The following is a 27,905-nucleotide window of genomic DNA, read 5'->3' on the forward strand; positions in this document are numbered from 1 at the left end:
GTACAGAAGAGAGTTCGGTATGATAGACGCGACGCGACGCGGACGCCGAGCCCGACGTCGATCCGCCGGCGTCATCGCTCACATGTCTCTCCTCCACCGGCAGCTCCAGCGTCGAGCCACACTTGCGGCCTCATCATGTCGTGCAACCCGTAGCAGCAAAGGCATCACACGGGGCCTCGCTACCAGCGCTATCTCGTCCGACGCAGCCTCGCAGGAGTCCCGCGCGCGTCCGAGGGTGGTGTTTTCCGGCATTCAGCCTACAGGCACACCTCATGTACGTGTGCAGAATAAACACGACCGAAAAAACACTCACATTGTTGAGAATAGCTAGGGAACCTCCTGGGCGCCCTGTTGAACTGGGTGAAGCTGCAGCGCGACGCGGCGCCAGAAGACCAGCTCATATACTCCATCGTCGGCTGGCATGCCCTCACATTACCGCAAGACCCGAAGGCGTTGAGCGCGGCGCGACGTGACATGCTCGCGGTCCTCCTTGCAGTGGGTCTTGATCCAAAGCGGTCAGTCATCTTCCACCAGGACGAGGTGAGTGAGGCACACGCTTGTATGCCTGCGGCTCCGCGTACCCACACATTTCGCTTTCGAACAGAACCTACACCATGCGGAGCTAGCGTGGATACTTAACTGCATCACGCCTATGGGGAAACTGAGGCGAATGACGACGTGGAAGGTACGCTCCCTACGTGCACTATCATCCCACTGTGACTGAAGCTGTCGAAGTCTAGACTTGCGGCCTCGCGAAACGCGCGCGACGACTCCGAGGTCGATGAGTCGCTACTTAACGCGGGCCTTTTCACGTACCCCGTTCTCCAAGCGGCAGACATCCTTGCCTACCGGTGCGTCTCTTACGTCCTCTGTCATGTTAACCTAGGTCTCTGACACCTGGCCGATGTGTAGTGCGACTCACGTCCCCGTGGGCGAGGATCAGCAGCAGCACATAGAGTTGTGCCGGGACCTCGCAGACAGCTTCAACCGCACGTTCAAGGGCAAGCGCATGCTCTTCCCTCTCCCGCAGCATGTCATCAGTGGGTGCACCAACCTTTACCATCCACCTCTGACTAACTCTCGCGCAGCGACGTCTTGCCGAGTCCTCTCACTCAAGGACCCATCATCGAAGATGTCCAAATCGTCCCCAGACCTCAACTCGCGCATCCTCCTCACCGATACCTCCGCGCAAGTGCGCACCAAAATCCGTGGTGCGGTGACGGACTCCACGCTCGGAATCACTTACGACCCCGTCGCGCGCCCCGGCGCCGCGAACCTCCTCAGCATCTTCGGGGCGTGCACGGGCGAGGAGCCCGCCGCGGTTGCGGCGCGCTATGCGGACAAGGGCCATGGCGAGCTCAAGGCGGATGTCGCGGACGCGGTGGAGGAGCTCATCAAGGGCCCGCGAGCTGAGTTTGAGCGCCTCCGCGGCGAGACGGAGTACTTGGCGAGTGTTGCGCGTGAGGGAGCTGAGAAGGCAAGGCAGCTGTCAGCTGGGACGATACAGGAGGTCAGGACTCGCATAGGGCTCGTCTGAGGAGCCTCCTCCGAGTGTCCCGTGGTGATGGATGTAGCATACAATCAGACTATAATGACTCCCTACTCGTACAGCGTACACTTCATCGGTTACTGCTACAGCAACGGCTACACGACGCATGCCCCCTTGCTTTGCCTTCAGACCTCCTCAACAGGTCCCGACCATCCCTCGCGGGTCGTTCACCTCTGAGCCCCCCAACGAGCCCATCTCCGCCAGGGTTCCCCCGAACAGCTCGTTGAATGCTTGCTCGAGCCCCAGCCTCTCCAAGGTGACCTCGAGGCTCTCCTCGCCGCGCGTATCTAGCCCCTCCAGCCACTCCTCTAAGCCATCTCCCCCAGAAATAAGCAGACTCCGGAGGCGCGTGCGTTCTGTCTGGCTCATCGGCGTCGCGTGTGCGCCTTCAGGCAGGACGGCATCGACGCCCTTGCACTCCTCGGTGTCCCACGCCTGCGCGCGGAGGACCGCAAGCCACGCCTGGTCCAGGTCGCCTAGCCACTCAAGGAGGAGTGGGAGCGTCTCGACGTCGGGGGTATATCCGAGGATAGAATGGAGGACCTCGCCGGAGAGGCGTAGGAGCAAGGTCGTGCGGAGTGGCGCAGAGGGGTCTACAGGAGGGATTTGAAGGATAAGGGAGAGCAGATGATGTGTCGCTTCAAGGTACGCTTGGAGGGTGGTGAGGGGGGAGGTGGGATCTGACCTAACGAAGATGGGGTCGAGATGAGCGATGTTAGGATGCGTGTTTTATTCAGCTTACCGTTTCTTGAAGTTCCTGGTGACATCCAGGAACTGGTCTTCGAGGTAATCGACTAGTTTTCGCTCCTGGGCCGCAGTCAGAGGATGCACCGATACTGGTGCAGCCGGGCCCTCAGACTCTGTTGCGGCGGGTGTCGTAGGCTCTGGGGAAACTGCTGTGGGCATGACCAGGCACTTCTTGCACGACTATTCGATTGGACTTCCTGAACACCCGTTGAGGATCGCTTGGCTTAGCCCACACTAGATTTCGATGAGCTTCAATACGGCGAATGCATATGAGCGTACTTACACGCAGGTTATTTATAATACGAGGAACTAGCGGTGTCCTGATAATATCTAGGCCGGCTCCAAGTTGAAACGTTGAAACGTTCAACGCCTATATAACTGAGGTACAAACTATAGCACATCGGGATTCAGTGTTTCGATGCTCCCTCCGCCGGTATATCTGCTTACAGATTTCTCCACGAATATTAGTACAGACAGACAACGTACGGGTGTCGTGGTTCTTTCCAAGTCGCAATACAAGTGTCGTTCCCCTGAGGTTCATCGACATCGCCACTCCGTGGGAACGTGTCTACTCAACGCCCGGCGGTGCAACACCGCGCTCATAATTACGTGATGCATTCAGACGCTGTATTGGCCGAGCTCACGACTTGTATATTGCAGCGGGAAGACCCGCCGCATCCGATTCCACGTGATTACAAATGATATACGGAATACATAATACGCAATTGCAGAATATTACGATCACGAATAGTGATCGCTGACATTGATAATGTGCAATCACTACAGGCATACTCAAAGTAAGCGGTGTGGTATCGGTAAGGACACGGTGAAAATATACTGTGCCTAGTAATGTTGGTGGTAGCAGTTAATAAGCGGTTATAATCTTTTGATCGCGATGGGGCATTATCGGTAATAGGAGGTAGCGAATTCAATATGTTCGTTCACACAGAACAATCATAATAGCTGTACAAGTGCATGTTATAATATGAACACAATTGACAAGACTCATAGACATTGACACGTATATAACGATTACATTGCATCGTACTTGTACTACCTTCGTCGACCCTACGTGCTCGTGTATGCTGTCGTATTGTGCTCGAAGAGCAATGTCATTATTTCGCATTGGGCGACGACTTCTGCGCACTGCGACGGCGCGACTTTCGGGTACGGGAAGTCATTGGGGTCTGCATATAGCCATAAGTATGGAAAACACTATATAAAGTACGGGATAGGGAGTACCGTGGTGTGGCTTTCAGATCTGGTAGACGGTTCACCGTTGTATTGCGTGTTTTGTGAGATCGAAGATGACGACGTGATCGTTCGTGGAACCCGGGTAAAAGGAGAGAGGGATAGTGAATGCATGATAGTCTCGCGCGACATATTCAGAGTGTCGTATGCGGGCCAGAGGTGGTAGGAATGGGGAGGGGAAGCGGTGGTGGAAGTGGCACTAGGCTGGGCGTCTTCATCATGCAGACGGGGGGCAGTTTTGAAGGGGAGGACGGAGGGGTCACTCAACGCGTGCGAGTGGACAGTAGTCGGAGAGAGGGTTGTCGGCGTATGCGGAGTGTCATACTCGGGCCAGAGATGGTAGGGATGTGGAGGGGATACGGCGATGGGAGTGGTACTAGCCTGGGGGTCTTCATCATGCAGACGGGGGGCGCTTTTGAAGGGGAGGACAAAGCGATCATTCAATGCGTGCGAGTGGACGTGACTAGGATCAGGTCGGACGGACACGAAGTTGTCTGGACTGTGTAGCGTGAAGCGGTTGTCAAGCGGTTTCGAGGGTCTGGCATCAATCCAATCGGACTGGTTACTGGACGAGGATACTCGATGGCTTGATACAGAAAGGGGCAGGTTGCGCTGATTTTGTAAGCCCTTATCATCGTGCCCGCTGTCGCTGCAATAGATCGAGGGGAGTGTGACATGTGGTGTGTCTTTGTAAGATAGTCAGCAAGAATACGTATCACAGTGATATATGCTATACATACCTTGGAAATTGGTTGACGTCTCGAAGGTATGAGCACTAGCAGGCGTGACGTGAGACTCTCCAGCATGAAGGGAAGGCAGGTTTGTGTTCGGCTGATGAGGAACGGAGGTGATACCGAAATCGAAAGAGAAAGACGGTTGGCGAGTGCGTCTCGTCAGACCTTTTGGCAAGACGACGGCTTCAGATCGCGCACCCCGCGTTTGGTACAGGATTTGATTTGATCGGTGAGGTGGAGGGGAAGTGGATCCTGTTTTAGCGCCTATAACACCAGGAGCGTCGAGACGCGTTCCCAGCATCTCTGCGATGTTCGCGCGTGGCATCGCATCAGGGGGTACGCAGAGCGCGATGAAGGCGCGCTTGGTGAGGGAATCCTGGAATTCGTTGAAAACAACGAACTCGACGAAGGATGCTGTTCTTCTTCGTTCACCGGCAACAGTTCCTTTTATGAAGAGCGGAGAAGCGGTGGCCTGTAAAGAAACAGATTCGGATAAGAGAGGAGATGGAATGCTCTGAGGGTAGACGAGGTAGAGTTCGATGGGTGTTTGCACGGCGAGATAGAAATCAGGTATCAAGGCGATATCAAACACTGCGGTAGACTGCTCCGGAGGCGACGGGTCCGATGAGCGATGTATGACATAAACTGGAAAGTAAAAATTGGGGGCAGGATGATAGGTAGCAGTGCTGGCCATCAGTGAATGGCACGATACCGGGTCGACAAGATTTAGGACTGTTGTTAGATGACGGTGGTACGAGATGGAGTTGCAGGATATCGCGGTGTGTGATGCATGCTCCATGACCACGTTCCTGCAGAGCGGTGAATTGCGTCTGTGGGAGCACGAAGTTTCGTAATGATGCGTGCATCAATGGATGAGGCGATTTACAAAATAACCTTTTGTAGATTATTACCAAACGTAGAACATCATTGAGTGTGCATATTGGGAAAGAAGTCGAGAAGAGTGTCAAAACAGTATCGGGATCAATAGTATATTTATAGATGATGATAAGGTTTGGGGGAGTTATGGATGAAGCTCGGAGGTCGTCGTGCATGCGAGAAGGTTGGCAATCATCTTTCTCTTTGAGCACTCTGTCGATTTTGAACCATCCGGCGTTGACTTGTCCAGGGATTCGAGGTACGACATCGCATACAACTGTACTATCGTATATTGAGGTTTTATGGTGCTGCTCAGTGCGCAGCCATCATAAACTCACGAGTCGCAACTACTACGGTAACGCGTGAAATTGATGATGGAGAGCTTTAGTAAGTACCATAACAACTGCAGAAGTATAGCATGTTTTTTGACTGTATCAAAATAGCACAACACTCGCGAAATACGTATGAAAACGAAGATCTTGGCCGTCATTCTGTCGAGCCATTATCAATGCACAAGTTCAGTGAGTAAGAGAAAGGCACAGTGACGAATCACTTTTGGACTCGAATACAGGATTCAAACCAATGAATGTGCCGCAAGAGATACAGATAGGGGACGGATCTACTGAATCGTTGGACAGTCATGACACGACAGGTACACGTGTGGTGGAAAAGTAAAGCTTGTTTGATTTTTGCTCATGCGCGGGAGATACAGACATTGGATTCGCTATCACAAGAGGGGTTAATAGGAAGGCCCGCCGCCCAAACAATTGTCTAGGTATGTGAAATATGTTTCTCGATGCATCTCTCTGTATGCAAGCTGATAGGTCCATAATACTGCGCTGACATATTACCGCCCTTTCACAATAATTGTTGGCAACATCGACATGTTGTGAACTTGAAACATGTAGAATGTCGGAAGCGGAAAGAAAAGTGCGACCGGTACGGATATTAATTAGGAGGCACACTTTTAGAACATATGCTAATAAGACATTATAATCTAGACGGGAGCCATGCAGTTCATGCAGTCATCGTGGCGCTGGCCAGCGCTGTCGATATGGTAGAAGCGTAGATATCAAGTGAGTGCGTGTGGTTATTGTAATATTCATGAATTGACACTATTATACAGAAGGAGAAAGGTGACATGGGATGATATATTATATCTGGAGACTCGATTCGATGAGCTGGAGAAAAGAATGGATGAAATATCGAAGGAGAGGACGGGAACCGCTAGGGAGTTACATCTTGCTTTCTCTGGCACCGAACACGGGAACTCTGAACGCGTGGACGAATCGGGTTATATATCCAGCGGAGGATACGATATGGAGATGGAGGATGACGAATACGATGATGGGGATGCTGGTCCAAGTCGAACTCGTGATATGTCGGAAGGTGCGAGATTGCATATGTGGTTCTCCGACAGGTCTGACCTTTTGATAGACATCATTGTCGCAGAGGTTCCAAGTCAACACCAGCATGACAACAATATATTAGGCGATTTTGAGGTAATAGTCATTATGAATTTATAAAAAGCATGCAGCTTCTGATATTGTTATTATATTAAAGGCGGAACGATATGTTCGTCACGACCCTATGTCTTTAAGGAACATTGTGAATGCGGAAAACATGTAGACATTGTGGTCTCTACTATGCACGCTACAGTCGACAATGAAAAATCAGGTTCATACGCCCAGATCAGGATGTCATGTGCACATGTTGTGGATATGCGCATCATATCATGCTGTTGAAACAGCATGATGTGTCATAGCAGTGTTCCTAAGACTTGCCATTGTATTGTTATATCACATGAATAGCTGATGATCATCACGCTTATTCATGCTTATGTGCATTTGTATCGATGTAGAGGCGAAGATTATTAATACTGATCAAGCATTTGTAATCCATGACAATCACCTGATCGGTGCTTATTAAAGCAGTGCCATCAATTTGATATGATATGGGTGATGGTCATTATATATAGTGGGGAGGTCAAAGACGTGCTCTGTGCAATGCACGTACTAAGTGTGTGTATGACAATCATGGGTAGGGTTTCTATCGCATAACTTATGACGTTGCTTACTGATCATGCAAAGCAGAACAGGAATACACCATTTGCACACCACATCATCAGACCAGAACATCTAATATGATCAGTATGTTGTTTTCTGATTGTACTTCACAGCTCATATTAAGTTAATGCTACACATATTTAATAGGGAACATCACCAGAATTATACACACCACATCACCAGACCATGCTTGAGAAGCAAATACGGTATGTAATCTGTATATCAATGCTGGAATGGAAGCTGATCGCTTATTTCCGATCATTCCCCTTTTGATCATTGTCCATCAGGTCATTAAGAATGAAACAGAACTTCTATGGAGTTAAAGCAACACAGGTACGTTACCATTTAACCAAAAGCATACAGAACTATTCTCTGAGTGAAATTCATACGTAACAAGACGTCATAAGGAACTGCTAGAAAACGAAGAGACCTCGCTTCGACCATGTGTTGCTCAGTTATCTATAAATACTTTGCTGTTTCAGGACAAGCGCGTGCGATAAGGAACTTGTGACAGGATTTCTGACAGCTTCGCAGTCTGATCGGTCAAGAATCGAAGCGTTCAAGTTGATAAGAAACGTAAACACCGTGAAGCTCCAAAGAATGGAAGCTGTATTTATAGAACAGTTGAATGTTACATAACAGAAGGATTGTTTGCCGTGGTTTAAAAGGGATATAAGTGTAGGTGCTTTTCTATCTCGTTCTATTGTAATCCGAGGCTGAGTTTGACAATGGTGCAATTCAATGTGAGTCGTGTCATTCAACTGTTTAATTTGCTACAACAGTTGTATAGACAGGAGACAGAGTTTTTTTCCTTGATAATACAAAGATTGTGAAAGGCACTGTGCAAGACGTAGACATTGAAGAGGTAGGTAAACAATGTGTCTCATTGTCATACATATTTCGCTGATAATATGCAGGGTGTAGAAGTAGTCAAAATCAAAACGGATGCGGAACCGACAAAGTTTGTGAGGATCCCAAAGTTCTGGTAGGTGTTATGCGTTGCAGAAATCATAGTGGCTGTACCTTACACAGCCGTACTAGTGTCTTTCATCTTCCCAGAAGCTAATAACTGTAAGTGTAATTGATTGCTGTATGAACAGGTTCGAAGCAGATGGTATCTTTAATAGAAAATATGGTGATGGATATTATTGACTAAGGAAGCATTCTGCAAATGATGGGTTGAAATAACGCAAATGGAATGCAATGTATTATCTGTTAATAAACATTATCTATATGACGTTTAACATCATTGTGGGGCACACGATTTGGCGATCTCAGGGCGGACATCTCTATTACAAAACACCGTTGCGGTGAGTAATTGCATACACATGTTACCCTTGTTGTGATCACCGATACTTCTTCTGGAGCAGGATGTCGTACATATAATTTGCGTAATCACTGATGTGCATGGAAGCCGACGTGATGGACTTGCACCCCCTTCGTCCAGCATATCGTGTCTCACCAAGCTTTGCCATCTCCATGGGCCCCCGATTCTCTCTTCATCCCATGCATCCTTACCCTGCTGAACGTGAGGGACGACACACGCCGCTTTGCTCGCCGACTGTTGTGGGAGGTCAACCACCCTTCCCTTGCCTAGGTTCAAATATCATGCCGTGGAGCGATCAGGTTCGAGCGACTACCACCTTACGCGCTCTGCCGCATGGGTGTGAGCTAGTGGATGTTAGCGAGCAGCTTCATCTCCTACGGGCATCTTCAAATGAACCTGTCACGCCGGAGCGCGTTGAGGAGGCGGAGAGGTACAATGTGCATGAGGTCGTTGACATTGGTGAGTCAAAATCGATGAAGTATAATTGTCGTCATCATTTGTATCTGACATCTTGTGGGCTGTTGTATTATTGGACGACGTAGCGCACCCCGGCAGCGTTTATGCAAGCACTACATGCCATGTGAATGAAAGCGGCTCAAGTTTGACAGACGTGAGTTACAAGAACGTCTATCATGATACGTTCTGCAGTTTCATATGAGTAAATGATCGTCAAACTGATACTTAGACTTGAAACATACAGCAGTGTCATATCGACGGTGGCGCGTACCACTCAATTAACGTTCCTCACGATGATATTGCGAGCAAATTCCCCTCCATGATACCACGGATGACGCATTCTGTGTTTTCGCTGGAACGCGCGACTTCTCATGAGCGCGTGCCAACAATTCCAATTCCGCAGTCCGAAGATAATGCAAAGCCTCTATATCCAGAGCAATCTTTTGAACCGGTAATGGTGCGTTGAGACAGAGGCGGCTGCTTTACTCAACAAGCAGTGTGATATTGACATGAAACACGCATTTGATTGATAGACTGCAATCTCAACGTTGGAGGATATTGATAGATCACAACCGTTACCGCCGACGGAACGTGAGTAAATATGTTTATGTCATACGCTGCAGTTGACTTGATGTTACACTGCGTTCCAGTCGCTTTCCAGCAGGAGTGTGATGCGTCGTTGTCCGCGCAATGCCGTTCCCCTGTCAGCAACCCATGCAGCTATTCACTCGCTGGAGCGCTTGATCTTGCTCTATGCACCCCCGCCTCTAACGCAGACGTCATCGGCGCCGATACCACACCACAAACGAATGATCAGGCGACGCTTGATGGTCACCACGACGGCCAAGAGGCGCTACTTCTGCCGGCCTCTTCTCTTTCTGAGTCGCTTCAAGGTCACAACTCGGACTCCGGCACGATCACCGAACACGTTACACAACTTGTCGACGGCGAAGTGTCGAAGAATAGTTTCGAGCCTTGTTCCGAGCGGTGGGGGTGGTCGGACCCTGTGACATCCTCGCTCTTTGACTACTACGCTGGATGGGTACCTCGGCCCGGAGCTCGGTCTAGCGGTATGGCAGCTGTTTCAGGTACCAGTGTCGCATCGACTACGGTAGCGAAGTCGACGCGTAATACCCCATATCCAAAAGGTATGTAAACAGTGGGAAATGATCGATCCATGTTGACTGTAAATATCAGCTGGCGACCTGACTCGTCGGTCTCTTGCTAAAAACGTCATGACCCGCAAAGGAAATCCGAACAATAGGCGCGACCCCTCGTTTGGTGTATCGTCTTGTTGTACGAATTGTCTCATGAAGAATGTCAGGTGCGTACAGAGACAGGACGATGGGAAGTGCATGTAAGTGATTTTTCACAATAATATGATAGAATGTGGATATTGATACATGTCTCTACAGGCGGTGCTTCGTAGACGGACAAGACTGTCTCTATCGTACGAGATCTACGGCTGTCGGTGACGGACGTTCGCATAGCAGCTTTACATTAGGTATTCTCGACATGGGCTTGGGAGCTCGCTCAAAAAAGGAAGAGGAGATGGTCGCAGAATCAAGCGGAATCGCCATGAAATGGAGGTTTACAAAGTAGATGATGTGATGTATTATCGGAATTGTATTATATTCCGTTACGAGTATAATGGTATGTCGGGGACAGTACACGATAGGTAGTAAGAGTAAGTATGTTCAATCGCACTGTGTGGTATATACATGAACAGATTGTGTTTCGTATTATGACACTGACATTCGTGTACTAATAAGTGATGTGGAGACCAGTGTGTATTACATATTAGTATGCTATTACCGTATCCACTTCAACACTGTAAGTAACGATATGCGTTGAAAAGATGACAAATAAACAGAATAAGCTCCGTCTCAGTACACCACGACGACATTGGAAAACATTTAGTGTATAGAGGATGCGCAACAGTCATGCAACGAGAGCAGTCGAATTGTAAATATATTAGAACGTCCTATTCAAACAGGTCGCGTGCATTACTAATAAGCACGGAAATGATATAATAGTGCGTTGATTATGTGACCAGAAGCCAGGTAGGTTCTATAATATAAAATGACGAAGTTGCATCAGTAATTAGGGTTCGTGAGGTGCAGCGTGCTGCGACGTACACATCATAATGTAGTGTTGTTAGCATATCGCTAAGTATTGCGAAACACCATTAGACTCTACTAGAGTTCCGACATGCGCGCGAGCATTTTATAAGACACCATGCGGATAGCTCTAGCAGTATACAACATCCCACGCGACGTGTTACAGCGTTTTACAAGCGTTGGCGTGACTGGTATTAGCTAATTAGGGTTTAGAGTGATTTGATATGCTGTTACGATGTATCTGTAATGCATCTGCTCATTTCACTGTGCACTACGGATATGGAGTGAATTATCAGAACACGCCAAAGAGAACATATGATGGGAGCAGTATAGCGGGAAGCGTTACGAACGATTGTATCGACTGACCCAGATATGCATGTGTCCGTCGAATGTGTATAAGCGCCGCAGCGTATTGCGAAGTGTTGCAATACCACGTCGTAATCAACGGGCGCTTCCTTCGTTATACCGTCTCCGTACAGGTCTGTCTCACGCTGCGTCAAATCTCCCGTTTTGCTGATGTGTGAGTTCGCACGATTACATGCGCTTCTCTGCTCCGTCTTTTACTCTCTTCCTAAGCTTGCAGCGTTTCTGGCTCAGTTTCTTTCTGTTTCCCAATATCGTACCTCTTGCAGCTCTTCAGACGGACACAATCGCGTATTCCGAAAGCCGCACATCTCCTTGATATCTGTATGTCGTCCTTGCCGCATCCACACTCATTCAGCTCAGACGCATGTGCTCATTTACTTGTTCTTCCATGTCAGCTTGAACTCCACAGCCAGTCAGCCCGCGCTCAGAGCGCGTGACATCCAAAGCAACATCAAAACCCGCTTTATAGTTGAAGACACCTCTGGCGTGTCCACCTCTACGCGTCGTTCACCCGTCACCGTCACCATACCAATCTCAGCATGGCTGACCAAATCGTGGCCCCCAACATTTCCGATTGGCAACGCGAACTCGAGACGAAAACGCAGCTGCTGGAGTATCTCGTGTGCGAGGCCCACAAATGTTCTTGTAGAGATGACCATGACCACGTCGGGCCGCATTCGGAGAAATTGGCATACCTCAACAATGACACAGACCAAGGGATACTGGCAGAACGCAACTGGGAAGTACAAGAAACCGACGATGTTGTTATAGGCAACTCGAACAGCTTCGACGGTAAGTGCATCATTGTTGTTTGTCCTGAAAGAATTTCTAATTTACTGTGCACGCAGTTGAAGAAGAATACATAGATGCGTGTCTGCCACACGCGTATGACCCGACATTTTTTGCCGCTCCTTCTTCCGTGCTACCGAACCCTCGCATGTGTACGCAAAGTCCGACAGTGCCAATGCACGGTGATCATCACAAAGTAAGTAGACATTGTACGATTTCCGTCGTAATATATCGCGAATATGTTTTCGCCCATGGCATATAAGGGAACAGCGCATCACATTTATGTTTTATCATCTCGATATATCGTTTAGAGTGATGTTCGTAGCGAGAGATTGAGTACCAACTATCAGCGCATGTTTCGCTACAGGCTCTCATCATCTCGAGTTGCGGTCCGTAAAATCGGTCTAACATGATTGAGTGTGCTCACGGCATATTTACAGCTTTTACGTGTCTTATCACAGAAATCACATACGCAGCTCAGCCTGCCTCTGGTATCACTACCGACACCGGTGCATTGCCCCGACCATTCTGTGTCTCCAATATCGTCTTCGTCGTCCGGTATCGTCTCCGAGAGCAAGGGAAAAGCACTTTTCTCCAGCCCGTCAATGTCTCAAATGTCTCACCTCTTTGCGCGGTTGGATACGGTGTCACCGTCACATTCGCAGCCGGAGTGTCTCAATACCCGACGTCGTGCAACGCTCCACTCGATCTCGTCCACGCTTTCGATGCTGGAAGAGCGGGAGACGGAGATAGGGAAGAGGTGCGCGGTTTACGTTGCAGATGAAGGTCTTCATCCTTGGACATGGTCCGACTACACTGAACGTCGCCGAAGCCGCAGCGCCGTGCTCCCACGGATGGCCGATGAATTCGGAATCACATCTCCTGCAATCGACTTCAATCCGCCGGAGAAACAGAGACCTACACTGCGATCGATCACAACAACACACTCAGCACCCCACTTGCGCAATCTAGCTGAGCTTGCGACCGAACCATCTCCATCGCTGACTCCGACCCCAGGACCGGTCTCCTCGCCGATCAGCGACACGATACCGAGCACCGAATACGGAGTTTTCTGCCTTGGAAAAGGCGTGTCTTGTTCGCCATTAGAACATGCCGCAGAAGAAGAAACCGAAGCAGGCCTGCAGTCTCCGTGGTTTCTCGACTCCCTGGCGTCACATTCCCGAAACGGACACGCGTCTGCTTATGCTTCCTCAGCATCGCTATCTACCGAGGCCGCCAAGCGAGTCGCCCTGCCGAGCCGGAGCTTGGACCGTCCGCGTGCGGACTGTGATAGATCACCTTTGTTTATGGTGAATGTACCTGGCAGATCATCAGACGACATACACACGGCGCAATCTCCTTCTCGGCGGGTCATCCCAGCGTTCCCGCAGGGTGCACTCATTCATACCGTGTCATCATCAAGTAGCGCCGGCGCCTCGGTGAACTCGACGTTCGCCAGCCCGATCGATTGGATTTCGCGCTTCCCCCTGCCGGACATGGACTCCTTGTCCACGGATTCACGATTGTACAGTTTCGAAGAGAAGCTCGTGATCGCCGCGAATCCAACGTTTTCAGAGGACTCTATCCTGCCATCCCCCCAACCTGCGACACTCATTCTCCAGACTCCACCGCTCCCGAGGTCGCCAAACTTCATGCCGCTGCAGCCAACATTGCCACCTCCCTCTCCAGATGCACCGTCACCGAGCATTCTCGTGCCAACACAGCACTCGCAGTCATTCTTCGCGTTGATTAAACGTCGCGGGAGGCAGCGGCACAAGAAGCTCGTGATCAGTGGTCCGACGCTGGAGCTAAATGAACCCGCAGCGCACCGTACAGCCGAGCGCGAACTGCGTGTGAAGAACATCATCAGGTGGTGCGAAAGCTTCGGGCAAATACAGAAGGTGGACGAGAAGGAAAATGGAAGTCTGCATATCCATTGGAAGAAACGGCAAGTGGCTGATACGGTGAGTCGATAATCTGGCATGTGAGTACTGGGCGTAGTGCTGATGAGGGCTCTAGGTATGCTGCATACATGCGCAAGTGTTCATCAAGGAAGTCGGTCGGGTCAATCTGGCGTGGTCCTACATCTGATGACCACCACCCGACTGTTGAACTGGTGATACTTTCGTTCAGTTATCGTGACAGTTCCGCTCCGGCTGCTCGCCATGCTTGGTCGATGTCCTTTGCAACGATGGCTGTATGGTACTCCCTTATCTGAGCCTGATGTCAACCTCACCATTTTTCACATCCGGGTGCGTTTTACGTTTTGTCTGTCTTATTGTTCCTCGTTGGACCGTCTTGTCGTTGCGTATTCTCATTACGCGTCGCTGCGCCTCATGTAGATGTAGCTTGTGACATGTTATCATATCAAAGACTGAACACCGTGCATACATTTGGTCCTCGGCTTTGAGTGTACGAGACACCAGGAAGGGTTCAGGGTACCATATATTACTGTAGCATCGTATTGTACATACTCGTATTCGAATTATCTCGAGATATACATTTTATTATCGTCATGTTCCAAGACATCTTAGAGTGCCGTGGGGGAGAGGCTTTCTCTTGTTCTGCTCAGACGAAGATGTGCTGTTCGAGGTGTGTTAGTTGTACAGCCTTTTATCCTATGCAATACGTTAGAACTTCTTGGGATGCAATATCAGCATTATGGCAGTTCTGACATACGAAGATCGTTATAGCATGACGATAATAAGTCGTTCACAATTACAACACGATTTGATGAGTTATTCCACGTATATTAACGTGTCATTAAAACTAGAGATATACACGTATTAAAAACAAAGCCAGTCCGAATTACCAATACAAATGAGATTATATACCAACAGCTGAGGGATATATCAAGTCTGGTGGATCGTGATAGTACTTATGAGCACAGCAAATGATACTGTCACTGGTCCACAACGCTGTTGAAATTGCGATGGCGCACTAGAGATTTGGTTTGTAATGTGACAGGCAGTGCGATGAGATAATAAGTAACACTCATTCTTGTTTTTTATTAACCATCTGCGAATGAACTGATAACCGCATGCTCGAATCCGCACAATATCTAAGCAATATAGAACGATTGAAACATATAGAACAATGCGCAAAATAGAATAGCAGGGTAAACGATGGTATGGGACACAACCATAGTTAATGCGAGGCTTCGTATAAAATGGATCATAAATCACGTGGACAGCAGAGCGCAGCACTCCCGGTCAATCTAATCAGATATTTGTCCTGACGTTGCCGCATTAGCGCCAGTCAGCTAATCAAGCGAGGTCGGTTTTTATCTCGCGTGATCCATTTTGGTGTTTGACATCCACCACTCAGTATTCCTCTTTCAACGTTAACTCTAGGACACTCTGCATCCTATGGCTCCACGCGGTCGTTCATCTTCCACCGCTGATGAAGTGGTGCCTAAGAAGCGCGGTGCAAAGTCGAAATCGAGAGTCGACACTAACGATGACAGTAAAACACCAAGCAGTGTACCTTCTTCGTCTGTAGGCCTTTCAAAGGGTTCTACGCGTAAAGTAGAGGCGAAACCTGAAAGCAAGTCTGCAAAGGCTTCCGGTGAGCAGTCAATTACAACAACAATATCTCATTTCATTACTGATTTTGTAGACAAAGCGACCTCTTCAAAGCAATCCCCGAAGCCAGTCGCTAAAGCACGTCGCGGAATCTCCAAGTCCATCTCTATGTCGAAGTCCAAGTCCAGGTTGACTGCGACTTCGCGAAAGGGTAAGGAGCGCGCGAAACGAATCGAATGGAGAAACCCTGGGTACGACAAGCCTCGGCAGCTCTTGCAATACCGCGACACTGGCTATAAGGCGTTACCGGAGGGCAGGGAACGTGCCAAGTACGCTAAGCGCGTCTCCCGCCGGATCCTGGAACTGTTCGACTTCGAAGATCGCACGGACGAGGAAGTGCAGCAGGTAAGCGTATTAACTAATGGATCAGGATGTATTGCACATGCTAATATGTCATCGCAGGCTGTTGCGAATTGGTTTCATAACCGCAAGAATGAAGTATTCGACGGCGTACACAGACTCAGTATCGACAAAGAGGAGCTGCCGGACTCCGGACAGGACGACGACGACGACGAAGACGACGACGACGACGACGATGACGATGACGACGACGACGACGACGAGGAGCAGGAGGAGCACTCTTTGGACAAAGAGGCGAAACACGACAACAACGGCGAGGGGAACAGCGACAATGAGGACGATGACCAAGTCGACATCGTACGCACCGACCACCACACCAACCGCGAGAACGTCAGCGACAACGCACCCACCCAGAACTACGACAAATGGGAGAACGTCAGTGTTGAGAAGCGTAAAGAGCTCAACACCGTTGTACACGCCGATGACGACGTCGTCGTCGAGGTAGGCGAGGGCGACAACATGGATCTCGACGTTAGCCAGAACGGAAACGACTTGTCATCGCATCAAGAGGTAATTTCATAGACTTTTGGCGATAAATTATGGTATGCATATTACTAACACGTTGATATAGATCAACGACGACGTGGACCAACCGAATGCCCAATGTTTTGAGTAACTGAAACCTGCGCATTCGAGAGCGTAGCAAATATTGACATGCTTCTACAGGAATCAATCCCGAATTGACGATCTGATCTACGAGCGGCTCTCCCGTCTTTGCGGTTTCAAATCCGACGGCGTCGGCAAGATCCTCATGTATGTCAAGTATGCATACCGCGACAAGTCGGGCGAAGTCGTTTCGAAAGAGTACGAATCGTGTTTTCAAGTCCAATGTTTCGATCACTGATCACTTGTTATCTTCGACAGACAGTGCATAGGTCAGACCAGAAAAGCGGACCAATCGTACATGCATTTCGGAGGTGGCAGCTCCGATGAGGAGCGCCTTCGATGGCGCCAGTTTGTGTATGAAGCATTACGTGAGTGTAACATACGCACCGCTTCAATAGCTGCTGATCACCACGGATAGCGCTCAACCCAATAAAGCGATATGACCGATTGTTGTATACCGAGGACAACTGTCCAGTTTTGCCGGAGTGGGAGGATGACTGGACCAGGGTCACCGGTGCGAACGTGTTAGAGGCCTTCATGAGGGCGTTGTGGGGTACGTCTATTATAATACGGTTGCGACTTTGCGTACTAACTGAACGGGACAGACTTCTACCATCTTGGTTACCCCCCCTGCGAGCTGGATTTCGAAGCCGTGGCAGCAGCACCTGCGCGTTTTCTTCCACCTTCGTGGCGTTCGAAGGGCATTCGCGATCCGACAAGAATGAACATGTCGGAAGTCGTTTCCCTCCACCGCGCGATGTACGACGCTCAGTACACCAACAACCCCTTTCATTTCATGGAAAGCGATGATGAAGATCAAGAGGACGATACAGCCAGTGAAGTCAGCAACTCCTCCGTCCTCGAACGACCGACAAAGCCATCTGGCGCTACGCTTCGCGAAGGATCTGTGCGCGACGACTCCCCACCAAATGATCAGCAAAGCGACTCTGTCCCACACGGCCTTCCGCAACAGGAAACTGCAATGCGTTACCAACGTGGGGGTGAGGTTGTTGCGCCGGTGGAGCCACAGAGCCATATCCCTTCAGGACTCCCCGATGTCACCGATTCGAACGACTATCCGAGCAATGTTCAACTCCGGGCGCAATTCGCATACAAGGACACTCCCAGCGATGCTGCACCATCTGACATTTCCAGACACGATGCAGAGGTAGTGGATCGACGCTCACAGCACGACATCTTTGCCGAAGAGAAGTCATACGACGGTTCAAAGCAGCAGGGAAATCGCGTGTTCGACCAACGGCATGAAGGTTTCGGCTCGGTTATGGATCGCGAACTTTTTGACCCGCACACGCGTTCACTGCAGGGCGATTATACGTTTGTGAAGTCATCCAATATTCTTCCGTACCATATTGACGTTCTGCAACACTACAGAAGTGCATCGCCACAGCCAAATGTTGATCGTGCAAGGCCCTACTCGCGCAGCGATGAAGACGTTCGCATCGACGCACGCGACAATGTCAAGGACGGTAAGGATGGCAAAGATCATGATCTATCGAAACTTACACCGCATTTTATAGGTGCAGATGAAGGTCGCGTGCAAGACGCTCGGCCGGTTGATGACCATTTGTTCGAACTGTCTCCTGGCAACGCTATACAGCAAGAATTCTTTGCGCAAGATGGCCCGTCTCACGGTTCTCGCCGCAGTCGCAGTGCTGTACCGGAAGAACTGCTGATTTCTCTCACTACTCGTCCATCAACTTCACTGAATGTGTCTGGTATCGCCGGCGACTATAGAGTGTAAGTGTAATCACTTGATCAATGAACATTCAAATCTTATTTACATTCAATTAGCGCAACGGAGACTGTAGGCTCTTACGACACCGCTGGCGGCGGATCTTCGAGGATACTATGCGGCGCGTCTGATAAGCAGTCTCAGGTAATAACGGTCTATGAACTGTTTTTACGTTGTCGACTAATACGTGAGTTATAGATCAACGCCAGTTCTCCCGCAGTGAACGACAAAGCAAATGAGGGGACGTTGTTCGCAGGCACGGCGTCTGGTGGGAAGCGCAAGGAAGCTGCTGAAGACGATGAAGATCGCGTTGTCAAGAAGAAGCGTGTAAGGAAGACAGACAGTTCTTATATCCCGCCGTCTCAAGACGCCACTTTCGCAGAGCATCTCATTGGTAGGGACGAACACCTTGATAATGGGAGCGTTGCTAATGATAATCGGCCAGACGCTGCATCTCCCGCTATAGGAGATCTGAATGCCAACGCTGCGGATAAGACGCCAGACATCTAAATGGGAACTACAGCGTCACCAGAGAGGTTAGATCGATTGGCACAGGCGAAGGACGATGCTGCGCGAAAGTAAATCTCGCCGTCGTGATGAAGGGCGTAGGTTATGGAATCGCCATCATTCATATCGGACTTTCCAAAGTTGAATTTTTCTTGTTGCGTCGAAAGTACATGTCGTCGTTACGTATAGTCTAGTTGCCACTATCAATCGATTCATCGTATTCGTAGTCTCGACTTAATATGTCGTGTCATACGACTGCGTTAGCTGTGTGATACGTGTGTGATATAATAAGAGTCCTTTTAATATGCTATGAAAGAGACAGTGTACAAACCTGTACTTTTTCTCGTAAAGTACCGTTGTATTGTACGTGGAGGATCTTGCGTCGTATTGTAGATGCGACTGTATCAAATTACCATTGCCAGTCCAAAGATATTAGGTGTTGATATGTTATTATGTTATTATATGGACGGTAATATGTAGTGCAACGTATCATTTTAGACAAAACGAAGCAAACAGTTATCTTGAAAGAATGGGTTCCATGGATGTTCCTCATAAGAGATAACACGAACATGCTAGTATAATATCGTCATATAATGGATGCAGCTGCATGTAACAGGCAATATATCACGTGCGTTACAGAGATTACGATTGCGCTCGTTCAATCTAATCTTGTAAGGCTGTAATTACGTCATCGGACACGTTTAATAAGCACAACGGCAGTGTCGTCTCATTTTCTCTTCCTCTCTGATTCTCGTCTTCACCGGTATTAGCGCAACTCCGTAAATCTTGTCCTCTGAAGTCATGGCATCTGCATCAGGCGTCGAACAGGTCAGTAAACAAGTTGCATGCGCTTCGAAAGCTGATCGAGTGTGTTAGGATGGTAAGGTCAATTTGATAGAGAACGCTTCTCCTTCCACCACGATCCGTATTGGTCCCCCTGGACGAGGTACGAAACGGTTGAAAATCAAAACGGAGGGCACGAAGAGTAAAGCCGATAACTCAAGTAAGGAAGTATCAAAATATGTTTGCTATCTCATTTGATGTCGACAAACAGGCGAAGCGGCAGGCACAAAACGCTCGACGAAATCGCCAGCAAAGACAGCGCGGGGCAAGAGCAAGTCTAACTCCGTCGCACGTAAAGACAGACATCGCGCCAAACGTGTGGAATGGACGTCTGCGGCTTACAAGAAGCCTTTGCAGTTCTTACAATATCGGCATGCCGGTTACAAGGCTCTTCCCGAGGGTACTCTTCGTGTTCAGTATGCGAGGACTGCAGGCAAGAGATTGCTGGAACTTTTTTCATTCGACACTCACGATGATCAGCAAATCGTGAACGTGAGTGAACTAATGCTATTATAACGTATGTTTCTATAACCGCACTATCACAGGCCGTCGTCAACTGGTTTCAAAACCATAGGGATCAAGATTTCCCTGGCGTCGAACTGTTGAGCGACGATGAAGTTGATCTATCTGATGGTGGACTCGACAGTGACGTGGATGAAAATGTAGACCAGCTCGAGCACGATGATGCGGCCAACGACGACGCGGACGCAAACGGTGACGAGGACGCGAACATGGATTCTGGCCGACGCGACGTGCAAAGCCATCGTCAACGGAAGGTAGAGCGCCACCGGTATGTCGACAAGGACGGCGTCACGACGCGCGAAGCCCAGCAGCAGAGCGACGTCCAAGACGACAGCGTCCCTCACAACGTTATCGCTGAAAATAGCGACGACGTCCGCCGCAATGACATGCAACGTAGTGTCAACCTGCAGAGCGACGGCGACGTTTGCAAGGATGGCACGTTGCCCATGGAAGATGATCGCGGCAGCGTCGTCGAACGAAACGAAGTTAACGCTTCCGTGAATGACGACTTCAACGATACTCAGGTATTGTCAAATTTAGTATGGTTTGTTCATATTTAGAACACCGCTAACATTACAACGTAGGATCAGAGCGCGATGCATGCTGGTGACCCTACCGAGGTGGATAGTCGGTGCTTCAGGTACATTTCCCGTTATGCATCCTGTTTGAGAGTGAAACCTTACCAATGTCTTCAGCCAGCAGCCAAAGCTTAGTAGAATTGTGCGGAACGCGCTTGTCAATATACCAGGCATCAAGTCCAACAACACAGGGATGACCATCATGCACGTGAAGTACGCTTACCGTGACCAACTCGGCAACATCCATTTCGACGAGTATGACGTTTAAAATATAATTTGGAGATGAGTTTTGATACTTATAACTTCTTGATGTTGTTATATAGGCTCTCTGTCGGCAGCAGCGTGAACGACGCGTCATATGAAGTTTTTGAAGGAGGGACGGGTCGTGAAGAACGATCTCGATGGGAGCGGTTCGTACAAATGGAGCTTCGTAAGTTTTAAAACTCGCTGCTTTATCATCTTACCTATTATAGACCGTAGCAAATTACCCTCGGAAGCGAGACGAACGTCTCGAATACGATAACGGAGGGCGTCCCATACTTCCGGAGTGGAAAGACGACTGGACAAGAACAAGCAGCGCGGCGGTGTTGTTGGCATACTTGAAGGAGATGTGGCGTACGTCGTTATTGAGGTTGCTACGTGGATGTCGCTAATGTGACATAACAGAATACGCCTACAACGGTTATGCTCCCTCGGAGCTCGACATGCAGTTGTTGAAAAGTGCACCGCAGACACTCCTTCCCCGTTCCTGGTGCAGTAAGAACATCGAAGATCCAACACAAATGCAGATTGTCGATCTCGTTGAGCTCCACACGAACATCGTCCGCGCTCAGTTCACCGATGATGCGTTCATGTTTACCCCAAACAGACAGGACGACAACATCGTGAGTATTGCGATCGCGCTTATAGATGTTCCAATTATGCTTACGTATTTCATCATTTGGCGCAGAAGCATCAGGGACGTCACCGACTACCAGAAGATCCTCGACAGGGAGGAAGTCACCGCGACGACGTCTCTAGAGATCCATCCGTTGAGCATGGCACGCAGGGCAACAACGCAGCTCGAAGAGGTCATTCCGGAGACGTCGTCTCTGAAGATGTCGGTCCGCACCACAGACTCTCGCAGGATAACTACTCGTATGGTATGTCACGCAGCCACACCCAGCACCACAGCGGCTTTGTATACGACAACCCTGCACGACACGGACATGCCAACCACGGTCAGCATTGGGGATATCACACGCAGGACGGTCGCGGTCCTTCTCAACGTGGTCCAGAGCGAGACGCGTATAACGGTGAGCATCGCTATTACGATATTCAGATTGTAGTTACTTACGGTTGCAATGTTCTCTCTCTCGAAGCGTCTCAGTGGACCCCTTTCCCCGGTCGCGGTTATTCAGATGACGCGCGTCACGAAAACACCTACACTGGCAACAACTACGGATGGGATGACCAGGTCGGCAATAGCTATCAACATGACGATCAAGCTCAACGCAGGTACGTTCAATATCTTAGCACGCGTGAGTATATCATTTATGAAGTAATTCCCAGGTACGAGCGCGAGTCGGAGAGATTCGGTCGCAACCACGTCTACCAGGACTCTCGCCAGCGTGACTCTTATAACCGCGAAATGTCATATTACGGTGGTCCAGAAGGAGTGACTAGTTCTTCTGAGGGTACGTTTGTCTAGACAAACACAAATAGATGACATATATTGATAACGTACAGCCCTTCAAGATCGATCGACAACTACGTCAAACGTGTACACGGACGAGCGACGTTACGGCAGTTCCTTCATGGGCATGGCCATCAACGAGACAGGCGACGGAGCGCATGTTCCTCAGCCGGAAGAGGAGTACAACGTTAACAACGTCAACGCGACTAGGTATGTCGAACATAAGGAGTTGATGATGTGATCGAATTAATATCCTTCAGAGAGCCCACAGATGCTGGAAGCCAAACGCACAACACAACGACTCTATTCAGCTCCGAATCAACGACGTCGAGTACCCAGGTAAGTTTAGTTTAACACAGAGTCTATATTATATTTCGCTAATATCGTACATTCAGAAGCCATCCCCGGACAACGCCGCGGTTATCTCCAGAGGCATACCGCAGGTCACCAATGCCATTGACACTGACGAATCGGTGACAAAGCGCAAGAACGCGGAGGACGACGAAGATCAGCACTCTGCCAAGAGACAACGTCTGCGACTTAGCAGTGTGTCTAGGACGGACACGCCGCAGCCGTCGGTGCATGACGCGCAACAGCGAGTAGAAGTCCGAGACGAGCCCTTCATCGAGAGTAGCGTGACTTCGCGAGTGGTGTCTCCGAAAAGCTCTGATGCAAAGCGCGTAGACGGCACAGGTGTGGATGATGGAGCTGTCGCCAACACGGACAAGATATGACGGAGTGAGTACTGAAGCCATCCGTTTCATAGCATATTTGACTGATGTTTTCACAATAACTGCAGCTAGTGTTTCCGGGTCATGACAGCGCGATAACTCTTCTACTGCTTGTGAGCGTGCACTTAGCTGCTGTTGGTTACGATCTAGGGTCAATTGCGAATATTCAGTTTTAGTATATCACACCACGTTTTGTTACACCGCGTTTTTACGTCACCTCGTGTTCAGATATTATGGCGATTGTGTATTCCCTCGTCAATGATTATCAACGTTTTCCAGCTATACATCTGTGTGATTTTTGATGGAGAATCACCTCATGTATTAGTGCTTCTCGCAATAGATGTATGATGTTCAATTTGCACGTTCGTTATTATACGTACCATATAATAGTCCACTACCCGCTGAGTAATAATCTCATACAGCGTACTAATATTTATTATACCGCGCGTATTAAGAATCTCCGCACACTTAAGAACGTGCCTTGCGCACGAAAGACACTAATCTGCTATACTTAAGTCTCGAATAACAAATGGACATAGCTGACGCGAATGTTCATGGCTGTTCATTTTTTACATAATAATACGTCTGTCCGGTGCAGACTAAACCGCGATGTGGCAACGACACCAACCTCCTTACGGAAGCAGTATCGCCTAGCGATTGTCGACCACTTCTCGATCCTGCGATGGACCACGTTCTTTATGCGACCCTATCCTGCCCGAAGATTTTCTGACAGTTCCGTTAATCATACCGGGACAAGACTTTCAGTTCCGCGCCATGTATTAGTAGCAGTATTACCCACAACGCTATGCCAAATAATTCCAGTGCCTTCGCTAGCACCCACGATCCCTGAGACTCTCCTTTGTTTAGTTAGACGATACTCGCAAGTTGTCTGCGCGGTGATCATGACATGCGTTTTAAATTATCCGTCATCCATTGCCCAATAACCGGCAGACGCCTTCATTGCAGTCTCGATTACAAACAAATGAACAAGGTGCATCAAAACCTGTTAACCAGTCCAACTTTGAAAGTACCGATCAACGCTACATGTAATGTAACAGGTCTCTAGAACGTATCTGAACGTATTGGAGCGTGTCCTCGCTGTATTATATGTCTACTGCGAAGGGAATTCGATCGATCAGTCGGTCCTACCTTCTTATCTGATATCAAAGATGTTATTAGTGCATGCCAGTGGGTGAAGAACACATCATACGTAGCTACGTTAAGACACAGCTTCTGATAGATTTTATTAGATTGTACTTTTTAAAACCAGATATCCTGAATTCTACCGACACACTCATTTGTTCGCCGACCATAGTATGCATAATATGTTGTACTGGTATTCTTCAACTCCAAACCTGCACATAATTTCTTTCTGAACGGTTTATGTGCTGATATTTGTAGTGGTGTGCTCCCAGCGACTGCGAGCAATTTTATTGAACCCCACTAAGTCTCACACTTATAAACGATAGCACATGACGGAAAGATATAACTTCATTTGCGATACAACCAGACAAAGACATTACTGAGCAATACATCCGCATATGAAACACGCGTATACAGAAACAATCTGCAGTTTATCATATCTGAGCGTTCGTCGACGACAACAGAGAATTGAACGCACCTTAGTTAATACGCTCAGTGCGGTAATGACGCTGCACCTCCGCTGCCTCCGACATCATGTTTCTGACCATGATCTCCATCTGGCGTGTGAGAGCGTCTTGAATGTTTGCGAGGTACGTGTCCCACGTCGCTCGAATGTCTTCTTCCCCGCGTACGTACCGCCGTTGCTGTGTGGCGGTAACCGTGACAGCGGGCAAAGGGATGTCGCCAATGTTGATTGTGATCTGCAATGTGAGCTATATAACATGTTGTTAGCGTATGACGGCAATACGGAAGAGGACATAAGTTGCTCATACTCACGGGTCGTGCACGAAGTTCCAATATATCACCGTCAAGTGCAGACTGGGATGAAGCAGTGCCGGGATGATCAACCCCGTGCTCTTCGGTAGCGGGGGCCTCGGGTCTGCTGAAGATAGCCATGGAAAGATACGAGCGTGGTGCAATGTGGATGAAGGCCTGAGTCGAACAAGTTTATGGGGGGCGATTGATGGAGCGTACGGATGAGATGAGATGGCAAATTGATCACGGTTGAAGTTTTTTTTTGTATGATGCAAGGCAAGGGACAAATAATACACATCATGCCACTACAGAATCAAAGTAGACTGATTATGAAAAAGTCTAATGTGCAAAATGATGCGCGTGAGAACACAATACTCCACTTATAAAGCACCAAAATAGGTCCAAGATTATCATGTGGTCTGCGTATTAGCGCTGTGAACCTACAACTTGATCATGGGTTGAAGATATAGAGCGTGAATGTTACTTTCTTAATCCAGGAGCGTTGAATCTGTACGGAAATAAATGTTCCCATGTGTTATCATAACGTCTGCGCTCGATGATACTATTTATGTTCGCCGTTTCAATAATGATCTAACTTTGATGTCGATATTTGACTTTGCTCAGCTGTCCTGTGTTGCTTTTGTAAGTGGTGCGAATGTACCAATCGTCATTTCCATTGTTAACCAACGGCTGCCTGTCGCCTATTTGGTGATAATATGATAAACACCTTCTGCTGCGTGTAGTACAAGCTACATAACGTTCGTAATTTGTTAAAAGTCGGCAGAAGCAGACCCAAGGTGTGCAAACGACTTCACCAATAATGTATGAATCGTTTAGAGCAAGGATTACTATTTAATAAGTACGACGTCTCGAGCACCTCCCACCGCACTACTCTCACTAGTACGTACTATCTGACATAGGGCGTCGCCCTCCAGCGGATAATAAACTCGGATTATAATTATAATGATAATAAGTACGACATTCAGTTCTGTGTAACCTCATTATTATATGCCGACAGTTCATCGTGATATCAGTGATGAAAAGTGATGCAATATATCACAGGGTATCATATAATAAGAAATGACTTCAAGTTCGCATGATATGCATCAATGGCAGATACCCTTCATAATCGCGCTACACACTTTATATCGATGTCAATCCTTAACATTCGCAACTATTCATCTGAGTCATGCTATTCATGCGATTATGATTTCAAGTGGTACATGGCACACTGCATATGAGATGGATACGATGCGAATAACTAGAACAATAAAATGCATCAGTATCTTTCTAAATGTAAAGAAAAATGCGTATTATACATACAGACATGGAGGCGATGATTCAGAATTGCTCTTGCGATGGGCTTTCTTCATCAGAATGTGTCGGCTCTTCCTCGGGGTAGATAGCGAGAGCCGGCAACGAATGATTGTGTCGCATAGGCTTTATTGACACCTCCGAAGCAACGACGACCGTGTTGCAGTTGTCCCAGAGACATATGGAAAGAGCGATGTATACCTATTGAAAAGTAACATTATATAATGCCGCATTTGATTGTAATGTGTGCCAACATACCACGCTGGTAGAAGTAGGTGGTTTGTAAGTATAGAATATGAAGGAAGGCTTCGCGAACGGATCGGACGGAATGTACGTCTCCGTATTCGGCCGCAGAGGAACGTCCGCTGCACAATACTGGTGCTCTGGTAGGCATGGTACAACCGTCTTCATTTGGTGCCAGTTGAAGTGAACGAAAACGAAGCTGCCATCATGGACCTTCATGGTGATGCACAACAACATGTATCGCTATGCGGATACAGCTTATCAGTAACATACGCAACGTAATTGAGTGCAACATACCATATGCAATGGATCGGTCGGCTCCGCCAGCCGTTGAATATAAATAGGAAGATCAAGTAATGTTTGTATATCTGACATAAGTATGAAGAGGTGATAAAGCTAGTGAATGGATGTAGAGAAGAGGAGATCACGGTTCGGCGTGCCCACAGTGGCGAGAAGGCTTATTATATACTCGGACGACAAGATTATGCAATGTATGGCCATGCTTTACCGGTCACCGGCACATTAAGGGGTCAAGTGAACGCTAATGGCGAACTTTCTCTCGTTAATGTACATAAAGGTGCTTCACATATTACAAAGGATAAAAAAGTCATGTACCCTGCTGATAGTGTGTCAAAATTGAGTGCAGTGAGGATAACGCGCTATTGGGAACAATTACCGGCTCAATCTTCATGCCACTCTTTGTCGGATTGCCGTTTCAGTTTCCGAATGACGCTATTCATTGTAATTTGTGTCAGGCTTAGCGCACGAATATAAGGGTGAAGGCTTACTAAAATGCTGCTTTGACTGCGCGCTTATCATCGCCACGACGGAAGTTGACAAACGCTTGCTTATACTTTGCTCGGCGAATTACTACAATCTCTCCACGCCAGCTCGGACCCCCTTCCAATGAGCGTAGACCAAAATTGGCGCCGCTGCTGTAGCATGCCGTTGTGCTGAATACGTGGAATCGGATTCGAGTACCGCGTCGAGAGATTTCGATCTCATCACG

At 48.5% G+C, this 27,905-nt stretch overlaps 5 protein-coding genes across 5 annotated transcripts; 4 read left to right on the forward strand and 1 right to left on the reverse strand.

Annotated features, from left to right (window-relative positions):
* Nucleotides 1-82: 82 nt before the first annotated feature.
* TRAVEDRAFT_166115 (tryptophanyl-tRNA synthetase) lies at nucleotides 83-2,179 on the forward strand (the record flags this gene model as incomplete). Its single annotated transcript, XM_008038882.1, has 6 exons — nucleotides 83-274; nucleotides 328-540; nucleotides 605-685; nucleotides 736-851; nucleotides 913-1,040; nucleotides 1,089-2,179. The coding sequence occupies 6 exons, from the start codon at nucleotides 83-85 to the stop codon at nucleotides 1,535-1,537; spliced, it is 1,179 nt and encodes a 392-aa protein (XP_008037073.1). The 3' UTR covers nucleotides 1,538-2,179.
* An 11,754-nt stretch (nucleotides 2,180-13,933) lies between these two features.
* On the forward strand, nucleotides 13,934-14,372 carry TRAVEDRAFT_119200 (uncharacterized protein; the record flags this gene model as incomplete). The annotated part of the gene is made up of 2 exons (XM_008038883.1): nucleotides 13,934-14,245; nucleotides 14,301-14,372. 2 exons carry the CDS (start codon nucleotides 13,934-13,936, stop codon nucleotides 14,370-14,372), a joined length of 384 nt encoding a protein of 127 aa, XP_008037074.1.
* Nucleotides 14,373-15,649: 1,277 nt separating this feature from the next.
* On the forward strand, nucleotides 15,650-19,094 carry TRAVEDRAFT_19497 (uncharacterized protein; the record flags this gene model as incomplete). The annotated part of the gene is made up of 11 exons (XM_008037843.1): nucleotides 15,650-15,848; nucleotides 15,900-16,210; nucleotides 16,268-16,735; nucleotides 16,797-16,837; nucleotides 16,892-16,978; nucleotides 17,090-17,199; nucleotides 17,250-17,384; nucleotides 17,437-18,318; nucleotides 18,370-18,589; nucleotides 18,644-18,728; nucleotides 18,783-19,094. The coding sequence occupies 11 exons, from the start codon at nucleotides 15,650-15,652 to the stop codon at nucleotides 19,092-19,094; spliced, it is 2,850 nt and encodes a 949-aa protein (XP_008036034.1).
* A 798-nt stretch (nucleotides 19,095-19,892) lies between these two features.
* On the forward strand, nucleotides 19,893-23,443 carry TRAVEDRAFT_46216 (uncharacterized protein; the record flags this gene model as incomplete). The annotated part of the gene is made up of 14 exons (XM_008038188.1): nucleotides 19,893-19,919; nucleotides 19,968-20,094; nucleotides 20,146-20,426; nucleotides 20,480-20,980; nucleotides 21,041-21,096; nucleotides 21,152-21,289; nucleotides 21,358-21,464; nucleotides 21,515-21,649; nucleotides 21,701-22,329; nucleotides 22,404-22,531; nucleotides 22,586-22,710; nucleotides 22,763-22,919; nucleotides 22,970-23,048; nucleotides 23,105-23,443. The coding sequence occupies 14 exons, from the start codon at nucleotides 19,893-19,895 to the stop codon at nucleotides 23,441-23,443; spliced, it is 2,829 nt and encodes a 942-aa protein (XP_008036379.1).
* A 1,619-nt stretch (nucleotides 23,444-25,062) lies between these two features.
* On the reverse strand, nucleotides 25,063-25,480 carry TRAVEDRAFT_19499 (uncharacterized protein; the record flags this gene model as incomplete). Its single annotated transcript, XM_008037844.1, has 2 exons — nucleotides 25,063-25,296; nucleotides 25,361-25,480. 2 exons carry the CDS (start codon nucleotides 25,478-25,480, stop codon nucleotides 25,063-25,065), a joined length of 354 nt encoding a protein of 117 aa, XP_008036035.1.
* Nucleotides 25,481-27,905: the final 2,425 nt, after the last annotated feature.

Source organism: Trametes versicolor (assembly GCF_000271585.1).
Source record: "Trametes versicolor FP-101664 SS1 unplaced genomic scaffold TRAVEscaffold_4, whole genome shotgun sequence".
NCBI classification, from domain to species: Eukaryota; Fungi; Basidiomycota; class Agaricomycetes; order Polyporales; family Polyporaceae; genus Trametes; species Trametes versicolor.